At 47.1% G+C, this 11,146-nt stretch overlaps 1 protein-coding gene across 6 annotated transcripts; it reads left to right on the forward strand.

The window, feature by feature from the left end:
• The first annotated feature begins 1,304 nt into the window (after nt 1-1,304).
• Nucleotides 1,305-11,146, forward strand: B3GAT3 (beta-1,3-glucuronyltransferase 3). 6 transcript variants are annotated; one of them, XM_080984780.1, is made up of 8 exons: nt 1,305-1,779; nt 2,140-2,258; nt 3,015-3,217; nt 4,245-4,334; nt 6,087-6,264; nt 7,934-8,264; nt 9,278-9,568; nt 10,643-11,146. In XM_080984780.1, exons 3-8 carry the CDS (start codon nt 3,142-3,144, stop codon nt 10,739-10,741), a joined length of 1,065 nt encoding a protein of 354 aa, XP_080840906.1. In that variant the 5' UTR covers nt 1,305-1,779; nt 2,140-2,258; nt 3,015-3,141; the 3' UTR covers nt 10,742-11,146. The 6 variants fall into 6 exon arrangements, with proteins under 6 accessions (XP_080840906.1, XP_080840907.1, XP_080840908.1 ...); XM_080984781.1 differs by having other exon boundaries at nt 2,140-2,252; XM_080984782.1 differs by having other exon boundaries at nt 2,140-2,229; nt 2,992-3,217.

The following is an 11,146-nucleotide window of genomic DNA, read 5'->3' on the forward strand; positions in this document are numbered from 1 at the left end:
AAAAGCTTATGTAGTGTAGCGGTTAGATTGTCAGACTATGACTGGAGAGACCAGGGTTCAAATCACCAGTTGGTCAGGGAGCTCTCGCTTGGTGGCCTTGGGCCAGTCACAGCCTCTCAACCATAACTTACTTCATAGGGCAGTTGTGGGGATTAAATAAGTATGGGGGGAATCCTGTATGCTACTTTGAGCTCCTTGGAGAAAATGGTGGGGTATAGATGTATGAATGGGAAAGAAAAAAGGCATAAGAAAGTGAGTTTGATCTGAGGAAGTGTTACCTGGTCCACAAATGTAACACCATAATAAATTTGCTAAATCTTTAAGGTGCAAGACCTTTTGTGCTGTTTTTACTGCAACAGATTTAAGCATGGCACCTCCCCCCCCCAACAAGGACACTGGTTTGCATAAAAATGGCCAATTTAGATAAACATTTTGCTCTAATTTAAATAGAAATGCATGGGGAGCAAGACTCTGCTGTAAACAAAATCTGCCCTTATTCCCTTATGGGGTATACAAGAGCCCTTTATAGAGTCCTTTGTAGGTTCTCCATCGGTAGGAGAAAATAACAGAGGCCAACCAGAGAATATTGAGAAGCAAAGCAGCTAGTAAGCTTCATCTTTATTGAAGCTGTTGCAACAGGGTGCTCCCCTCACACACAGGAGAGAGGAGGGCCCAGAACCAAGGTGTGCCTGTCCTTAAAAAGACATTTTAAATTCCCTGCCCTGGAGCTCAAGACCACCCCCCACAAACATCATACCTACATCACAGAAAAGGCAGTCTACAACAGAAATTTGAATATTTTTGTTTTTCCTGTCTGCCAGATTATCTGATAATGCCTTATCTGATTGCCTTTCCTGGTAGTCTGGCCATTGCTTTGAGATGGTGATTACCCAATTCCTGAGACAATGGGAAGGTTCCCTCACCCCCTCCCTCCTTGCAGAGAAAACATTTGGTTAGTTTGAGAGTCAAAGTCATAGCTGTCAACTTTTCCCTTTTCTTGTGAGGAATCCTGTTCGGAATAAGGGAATTTCCCTTAAAAAAAGGAAAATGTTGACAGCTATGGTCAAAATGGTTTCAGGACAGTCTTCCTGTGCTGCTCCAGACATGTGGTCCATATATCTATGTACATGCTTGGTTGGTACATTTTTGAGCATTTATTATATATATAAGACCTTACATTTTTTATTCCACTGTGACCAGGTGACTTCTGTGCCTGCTCCACCCACTGTCCCAAGTAGGGGTGCTAACTAGATGCACAAGTTCAAGTCCTCTCCCTTCATAGGGTGCATTCTCTTTAATCTGGATTTGGATCACATCCACACTATATATTTAAAGGTGCTGGGAGTTGAAGCTCTGTGAGGGGTCCATTGTCCTCTTGACAGCCCTTCAAACAGAGGACCGTCCTCTGCAAAGTAAGACACGCGGTCACCCTGTCTGGAAACGAAACAGCTAAAAGCGCGGCAGAAGAGAACAAAACGGAGTGCAGTTGAACCTAGGGAAAACATTTCAACGTATTTCAACATTTCAGAAGAAAAGGCATGAAGCAATCAGGAGGCGGGCGGAACGGGCAAGACGGGGAATAGCTGCGCCGGGGGACCCTATACGAGAAGGGACCTCTGAAGGACGGTAAAAGCGGCTGGACCGGAAGTGCTGTGTTGGCCGGCGCGGGGGACTCCGTGGGGACCCCGGATACGATGAAGGGGGCTTTGAGCAGCTGAGGATCCTAGTCCCCCTGACCCTTCTCCCTCCTTCGCCTCGGGTGGCAGTAACAGAAGCGTGGTGAGCCCCGGCCTTTGCTCCGTCACCATAGCAACGGTGTCACACCGTCTCCCTTCCCATGCCAGGAGAGAGGAGACGGGGGGTGGGGTATTGAACGGGGGGTGGGGGCGTCGGCGTGGGGTTGCTGCTGCGCTCCTAGGAGAAGATGGAGAGGCTCTGCTTCAAGGGGTGCCCGGAGCCTCCATGATGCTGCAGTGCTGAAGGTTGCCCAGTAACTGCAAGGGGAAGGGGAGGGGCTTTAGCATGGAAAGAGGGAGAGAGATCTCACCAGGGCTTCGGAGTTCCTAAAATAAAGAGGTTGCAGGGGCTTAGGAGTGCTTGCATCCCACAAGCCAGCAAGCCCTTGCTCTCTCGTCCTAGGAGTGCGCGTGATAGAGACGTAAAGGCACTCTGTATGTGCTCAGATGCCATCTCTGCAACTCCAGAGGCATTTACGTAGCTTGCAGGCTTGTCGTTGGCCAGATTGTTTCCTGGTAAAGGTTTGGGCAACATTTCCTCCCTACAGAGATGGGAAACACATTAAGATGCTCTATCCCTAGAGACTGTCATGGGATTTGATGGATTCTTGAATGCTCTTAGGGATATTTGGACAGTTAGACAGAGCTGGCAACCCTGGTCTCTGAAGAATGATGAGATGTGAGGGTCCAAACATGATCGCTCCTGATGCTGTAGAGCCCGCACTGCTCCTTGGCATTCCCAGGAGCTGTAGGCAGTGAAACAGGCAGGGAATCAGGCGGCTGAGATAGGTTTGCTAGGCACTTTGAGGATAAGAACTACACTTTGGAACTCCCTGCCCCTTGATATTAAGCAGCCACCTTCACTGTACTGCTTTTGGCACCTGCTAAAATCTTTTTTGTTTAAGCAAGCCTATGCAGACATGTTAATCTGGGATGCATATCAGGGCATAATTTTATTTTATAAAGTATGTATTTTTTTAATTGCTGCTTTTCTTTTGAAAATAAATTAGGCTAACTTGTTTTTATCATCAGATTCTATGGATAATTTAATGTGTATTTTGAGTTGTATCCAACAATGTTTTACCCACAGTAGACCTACTAAAACCAACAGTTTTTAGTTTCATTAATTTCAGTGGGCCTACTCTGAGCAGGACTAACACTGTATGCAACCCTTTATATTTTATGTAAACTGCTTAGAGGTTTTCATGGTTAAGTGATATTTTTAAAAAATCTTGTTAACTTTTTTTTAAAAAAGTCTCTTGTTTTTGCATTACTTAGATGGCATGGTTATGACAAGTCCAGTTGAAGTGCCCAGTGCACTGTCTAGTCTGGCTTTATGGGATCAGGTTCAGCTTTTGAGGCCTGAGGATGTGGACAAAGTACATTGAATCATTTGGCTAAACACATGCCCTTTCGATCCTTGTTTGTTGTGGTTTCCTTGAGCTGGCCAGAGAGGGTTGACCAGGTGAGTCCAGAGTGTGGTAAGTGCATTATTGTGTGACAGTGCCTACTGTTTTAAAAAGGTGGTCTGCTGCTTTCTGACAATTACCTCCTGGTTGCAAATACACCCCTCCTCAGCAAGGGGCTCAAGAGGGTAGTGGTGACCCACCTTTGAGAAAACTATCTCGATATACAGTGGTACCTCAGGTTACATACGCTTCAGGTTACATACGCTTCAAGTTACAGACTCCGCTAACCCAGAAATATTACCTCGGGTTAAGAACTTTGCTTCAGGATAAGAACAGAAATTGTGCTCCGGCGACGGCAATGGGAGTCCCCAGTAGCTAAAGTGGTGCTTCAGGTTAAGAACAGTTTCAGGTTAAGAACGGACCTCTGGAATGAATTAAGTACTTAACCTGAGGTACCACTGTATTTCTATCTAGGTTTAGACCGGGTTTTAGTACTGAATAAACCTTGGTTGAGGGGCAAGGGGAGTGTGACCACGTTACTCTTGCCTAATCTCTTTGTCCTGTGAGTTTTGCAGTACAATTTTATAGTGGTTCCAATCCTACTTACAGGACCAGTTTAAGAGAGTGGCATTGGGTGACTATGAGTTGCCTCCAACTCAGTTGAGCTCAGAGTAGACGCACTGAAATTAATGAACCTACCATGCCCATTCATTTCAGTAGGTTCACTCTGAGTAGGAACACTACCTCTAACCCTACATCTCGGCCCCCTGGCAATTATGCCACAGAGTGCTACATGTTGTAGCTGCCAGGGGCTGCCCTGGAAGCTGCAACTAGTGTAGAATGCAGCAGCGTCCTTCTGTGTACATGTTTACACCACCAATTTAACTGTCATGAAGAATCCTGCAGTGTGTTAAGGGTGCTGGAAACTGTAACTCTGTGATGTCAGCACCGTTAGCAAATTACAGTACTGAGGATTCTTTGGGGGAAGCCCTGACTATTAAAGTGGCGTAAGAGTGCTTTAAATGTATGGTGTGGGTGGTATCTTAATTTTTCCCTACAGAGCCGTGTGTTGATCTTTGTTTGGTGCTCATCTCTGCAGGCCCTGCCATGAAGGTGAAATTAAAAAACGTGTTTGTCATCTATTTCCTGGTGTCGGTGATCGGCCTGATGTATGCACTGCTGCAACTGGGTGAGTAGCAAAGGAGGGATGGAGGTATCCTGCTGTTATTATTTAATGGACTTTCCAATATCTATTAGCAGGCAATACCTTTATTTAGGACCAATCAAATTATGAGCAAACTTTTGAATTCTCAGAACTCTTCTATTAGGCTAGATAATTAGCAATGCTGGGTAAACAATACCTGACTCGATGTTAAAACAGCAAAGTCTGTATTCAATCATAGTCTTATGATGGCCTGCAGGAGGATATAGAAAATTTGACAATGCTCTACTGCAGAGAGGTATACCCTTCTGGGCCCTCCAGATACTGCTGGACTCCCAACTTTACACATCTGGAAGTACATTTGATATGTGATCCCTGATTGGTTGGGACATGTGTCTAGGATAGGGTAGGTCATCTCCAGGTGCTGCTGAACTACAACTCCCATCATCCCTGACCATTGGCCATGCTGTCGAGCTCATGGGAGTTAAAGTCCAATATTATCATCTGGAGAGCCACAGGTCCCCCACTTCTGGTTTAGAATGGAACCCGTTGCCGCCACCCTACCTTACATTGTTCAGGGCTATATCCACACCATACGGCTTCCTTCCCCTTCTTCTCCTGGGAACTTTAGATTAAGATTAAGATTAAGATTAAGATAAATTTATTGTCATTGTCCGTATATACACAGTATACACAACAACGAAAATCAAACACCCACCCAAAGACCGGGTTCACATACACATTTGCACGTATCTCCAACACTCTCATCCTATTCAGACATAATCTATAAAAACATATCATACTCCAGAATGTAACATAACCTATTAAAAGCATAACATAACCTAAAAACCTGTCTCATTCCTTCCTACTCCCTGCTTGCTATTTCTTGCAACTGGCCCTGAGATCATTATTTAGTGCAATCAGAGCTCTTGGATAGAAACTATTCAGAAGGCGTGTGGTTCGTGTTTTCATTGTCCTATATCTTCTGCCCGAAGGCAACAGTTCAAAGAAGTTGTGAGCAGGATGGGTGGGATCTCTCAGGATATTGTGTGACTTCTTCAAAGTGCGAGACGTGAAGATCTCATCCAGGGTTGGTAGTTGGAGCCCAATAACATTCTGGGCAATTTTAATTATTCTCTGTAAAGCTTTTTTATCCGTTTCAGAGCTGCTCCCATACCACGATAATATACTATAGGTTAAGACTTGTTAAGGATTCTGGGAATTGTAGCTCTGTGAGGGGCTATTTACAGTTCCCAGAATTCTTATACATACTGTATTGGCCTGAATATAAGCCGCACCCACAAATAAGCCGCACCTTTAAAATTCAAGGGGAAAAAAGAAAAAATACAATACCCAAATATAAGCCACTCCCTTAAAATTGGGTTACAGGCTGAAAATCGCTGTGGTTGGTAGAATTGTAACTCCGAGCCAATTTAAGCCTTTGATCTTGCAAGCCCGCAAAAGTTACCGTACAACTGCAAATCGCTATTCAATTGCTATAATTCTGCAGGCACTCACACCCGTAAATGGCAAATGAACAGTCTTAAGCTCGCAAATCGGCAATAAAACATTTTATTGTTCCGTTTTACTATATTTCTGTTTCAGCAGCGATATCGTAAAAGCCCATTTTTGTAAGGTCGCGAATTTAAGCTGCACTTTAACTTTTGACGGTTGGAATTTGAGGGGGAAAGTGAGGCTTATATTCAGGCCAATACAGTGTGTATATATATGGATATTATTGCAGCAGTTGTGTGCTGATGTTCCTCCCTCTGGCCTCAGGACAGCCCTGCGACTGCACCCAGCACCTGAAGTCAGCCAGCGACCTCGTCCACACCAAGGAGAAAAAGCTGTCTCAGCTGCAGAATGAGCTGAAGAGGCTCCAGGGGCGGGAAAAAGTCCCAGAGCCAGCAGAACAAGCCTTGCCGGTCATTTATGCCGTCACGCCCACCTACGCTAGGTAAGGTGCCAGATCCTTGGGGGTAGGGACAGTGTCGGTTCTGGGTCATAGTTCAGCAGCTGAGGGCATGACTTGCATGAAGAAGTATCCTGGGAAGGAAGGACTGTGAGAGAGGTGCTGCTGATCAGAGGAGACTCAGGGGCATAGGAAACTGCCTTAGAGTGAGCCAGACCCTCTGGTCCCATCTAGCTCAGCATTGTCTACACTTCGACTGACAGCGACTGCAGGCTTTCATACAGGAGTCTAGCCCTACCTGTAGAAGCTGAGGTTGAACTTGGGACCTTCTGTACGTAAAGCAGATGCTCTAACACTGAGGTAGAGCTCTTCCCTTAAGACACGGGAAGCTACTGTTAGAATTCCTGCTTCATGATTGCAGTCATGGGATTGTTGTCTATCACATGACGGTATATGTTTTGACTCCACAGAATGGGAAGTGGTGGAGACAGGATATTTGTGTTACTGTGTTCCATGAGGTGGGACTATTGTCCTTTGTTCTTTCTCTTTGCTGTCTAATGCTAGAGAGAGAGGGAGCCATGTTGCAGTGATCCGTGTGTGTTTATATGTAAATACAGTAGATTAGCCAAAATGCTGAGTTGCTGAGGTCTGTCACGCGAACTGCGCAGACTCTGTGGATCCCTGAGTGTGCCGATGTCTGTGGGCATTGGTCGCTGTGATGTTTGGGCAGAAGAAAGCTTTTGAAACTCCTGAACGAATGACCAGGAGGGAGAGAACATATGTCTCTGTCAGGGTCCTACTCGTGTGTAGGACGAGCTCCTGACAGCTACCATATACCAAGTCAGACCACTGGTTCATCCATCTCTATGTGGCAGATGATCTCCTGGCTTTCAGGCAGGGGTCTCTCCCGGCCTTGCCTGGAGATGCTGGAGATCAAACCAGCAACCTTTAGCAGGCAGGGCAGGGGCTCTACAACTGAGTTAGGGCCTTTCCCCTAAAAATAAACAGAGGTTCCCATCTTTGTGGTTCTGAATAGCAGTCTGATTTAAATAGGACCATATCCAATAAGCTTATTGTGCTGTCCAAAGCCCATGATAATTACATTATAATGTACCAAAATACATATGTAGTGATAATAGAAGATTCCTGTGTTGCAGGGGGTTGGACCAAATGGTCCTTGTCGCCCCCTCCAACTCTATGGAACAAATAAATAACAAACATTGATAGTATAAAGAAAAGAAGAATCAGAAATACCACCAGCTAAGCCAACTTCAGATTAAACCTCCCAGTCTCCAAAACAATTTATAGCAACATTATCTAATTCTCCCTTTGTAATCCAAAAGCGACTTTATGTGTCCCAAAGCAGTTAGTGTCGCTCCAAATAAACTGAGCCGTTTCTTCCAGAAATCTTTCTTTGATCACTGTATAAAGGACAGATGAATAGATAGCGAATAACGTCTTCCACCAGATCTTGGCCACAAACACAGAATCTGTGAAATAGAAACCTAAGAGGCTGCCTTATACAAAGCCGGACCATTAGCAGTGACTCTTCAGGGGCTTCTGACAAGGGACATTCCTTGGCCTGCTTGGAGATGCTGGGGCTTGAACCTGAGACCTTCTGCATGCTCTGCTACCAAAGCTGTGGCTGGAGCCCCTCTAAATCTGTCCCCCGATTTCTCACTTGCTTCCTTCTCTCTGGCCTCCTCTTCCCCAGGCTGGTCCAGAAGGCGGAGCTGGTGCGCCTGTCGCAGACCCTCCTGCACGTGAAGAACCTGCACTGGATCGTGGTGGAGGACGCGCCGGCCAAGACGCAGCTGGTCTCGGAGTTGCTGGCTCAGAGCCACCTGCACTTCACGCACCTGCACACCGAAACGCCCAAGGAGCACAAGCGCAAGGAGAGCGACCCAAACTGGCTGAAGCCCCGGGGGGTGGAGCAGCGGAACCTGGCCCTGCAGTGGCTGCGGGAGAACCACGAGCTGGGCAAGAAGGCAGTGGTGTACTTTGCGGACGACGACAACACCTACAGCTTGCGCCTCTTTGACGAAGTCAGTGCCGGGAGGAAGGGGTGCAACAGATTGGGGGGGGCGGGATTGCGGTTCTCCTAGATTCCAGAATGTTCCATATTCTTCTTCTTCTTCTGAAAAACAAAACCTTTTATTTTAACAAATATAATGGGGAGGAGGCGAAAGAAGCATTGTCAGATGATACTAACAATACAAATCTTCCATCGGTTGTGACTTATCCCCCATCTGTACTGTACATTTAAAGCAGTATCGCGCCACTTTAAATAGTCATGGTTTCCCCTGAAGAATCCTGGGAGGTGTCGTTCATTGGGGTTTTATTTTGGAATCGCTAGGAGGTCCCTATTCCCCTTTACAGAGCTATAATTTTCAGAGTGGTTTTACAATCAACCCCTCTTCCCAGGCAGGGGTGCCAATTTGAATAGGGACCTTGGCCCCTAAGAGTTGGCTCCCATGTTCCCAGGGATTTAACAAAGCTTGGGGTTTGGGTGGGATTCCGTGGGAGTAAGTGGATACTCCGCTATCTATCTATCTATCTATCTATCTATCTATCTATCTATCTATTCTGCAGTTGTGTCAGTTTATTCGGACATAGGTGCAAGCCTCATAGCTGACAGCAGGGGAGGGTGGGGTTGAACAGAAGGAATTACTCCTTACATACTAAGGCTACAGTCCTAACTTATGTGACTTACATGGGAGAAGCCCACACTGAATTCTGTCAGACTGTCTAAGTAGACATGGCTAAGGTAGTCTGGCAAATGAGCATGTGCAGGATTCTTGGGGTGCTTTATTGGGGAGAGGTTCCAGGTTACCACAAGAGATGGGAATAAACAGGTTGTTAAACAAAGAGCTGCAACCAGGCAGCGTTGGTCTCCAGAAGGTGGTGGTGTTGTCGTTCAATTTATATCCCACCCAGGGCTGCAAACACAGCCACAGTTTTTAAAGAAAGTGTTCCAAAAAATGGAAGCATTCTAAAAGCAGTTTTATCAAACTCTCCCCCTCTTTTTCCTTCTTTGCTCCACCCTGTCCCCAACCAGATCCGCTCCACCAAGCGCGTCTCGGTGTGGCCCGTCGGCCTGGTGGGAGGCCTCCGCTTTGAGCGCCCCCTGGTGGAGAACGGCAAAGTGGTGGGTTTCTACACGGCCTGGAAGCCCAACCGGCCCTTCCCCATGGACATGGCCGGCTTTGCCGTGGCCCTCGATCTGCTGCTGGCCAATCGGGAAGCTCACTTTGACTTGCTGGCCGAGCGCGGCTACCTGGAGAGCAGCCTGCTGCAGTCACTGGTGTCAATTGAGGAGCTGGAGCCCAAGGCTGACAACTGCACCAAGGTGAGCAGGTTGGCAGACATCAGTAAAACTGCTGGCACATTTGTAAAGCTAAGCAGGGTCTGGCATGGTTTCAAATTGGATGGGGGACCATGTGTTGAGATTTCTGCATTGTAGCGGGTTGGATTAGATGACCCTCAGGGTCCCTTCCAATTCTATGATTCTATTGAGTCCCCTACAGATTCCCCTACACACTCGCCAATGCAGCAACTATTTCGGACCTGACAATATTTTTGACCGCCACAAGGATGGGGAACCTGTGACCCTCTAGATGTTGCTGGTCTCCAACCCCACAAGCCCTGATAATTGGCCACACTGGCTGGGGCTGATGGGAATTGGAGTAAAACAACAGCTGGAGGGCCAGGAGTTCCCCATCTCTGCTTTACACCTCTGTAAGTGCATTTAATATTGTGATCCCTGATTGGTTGGGACATGGAGACTACAGCTCCCACCAGCTATTTATCATTAGCCATGCTGGCTGGGGTTGATGGAAGTTGGAGTCCATCAACGTACAGAAGACCACAGGCTCCCCACTCCTGGACTGCAACTTCCATCATCTCCCACCAACACAAAACTGTGCTGTCTCCAACTGATTGGAGTTGGTGTCCAAAATATCTGGAGGACACCTGGTCAGGGAAGGCTGCCTTGAATCCTGACCGGTGTTTTAGCAGATGAGCAGGGCAAGGGGAGAGTGTGTGTGCATGACATTCTTTAATACATGGTTTCACTTCCTCAAGCAGCAGGAAGTTTGCAGCAGCTATTTTAAGGCGGTTTGTCTTGGACGAGGCAGGCCTGATGACAGTCAGATTCCCATTGAGAAGTTCCTTTTTGAGATGTCGAGAAGCAATTTAGTGCAGTTGGTACAGCCGCCCCCAAGGGCAGATGGTCCTACTGCCCTTCCTCACAAAATGGTGGACGGTGGTAGCCGCTGCGAGTGGAAAACCTTTGTATGTTTGCCCCTGAAACGGTACATGTTTGAAAAGGAAAAGGGGTGGGGTGGGAAGAGGAAAACACAAGCAAACTCAGGCAACCAGTAGTAGAGAAATAGAAACAGAAACACCCCTTTTGATCTTGCAGGTGCTCGTCTGGCACACCCGGACCGAGAAGCCCAAGATGAAACAAGAGGAGTTGTTGCAAAAGCAGGGCCTGGGCTCTGACCCCAGCATCGAGGTGTGACTGGGCCCTGTTTGGCCACTGAGACAGTGGCAGTGCCTCCGTGGGGCGTGGGAGGAGCTAGAAGGACTCGGCCAAACTCGATTGGTCGCAGATGCTGAAGTCTTTGACTGCCACTCCCCTGCCCATCCATGGACATGTGCTGCCCCGGAACTCTTTTTATTTATTAAGGATGAGCTCCCTGTTCTTGACCCCCAGCATGGAAGGAACACTCTGTCTCCAGTGAGAAGAGACTTGATTCACAACTGCTGCTATCCCCTGCCCCCTCGCCTTCCTACTGCTGGGGAAATGTCTTTTATTTCGGTGCCCTCCCTCTTTAAAAACGTTTCTTCATTGAATGCTACAGCTTCCTACTGGTGAAAAAGCCCCCTTTGCTTTCCCCTGTTGGTTGCTCTGACTGCCTGCCCC

This window comes from Podarcis pityusensis, assembly GCF_964106645.2.
Source record: "Podarcis pityusensis genome assembly, chromosome: 16".
NCBI classification, from domain to species: Eukaryota; Metazoa; Chordata; class Lepidosauria; order Squamata; family Lacertidae; genus Podarcis; species Podarcis pityusensis.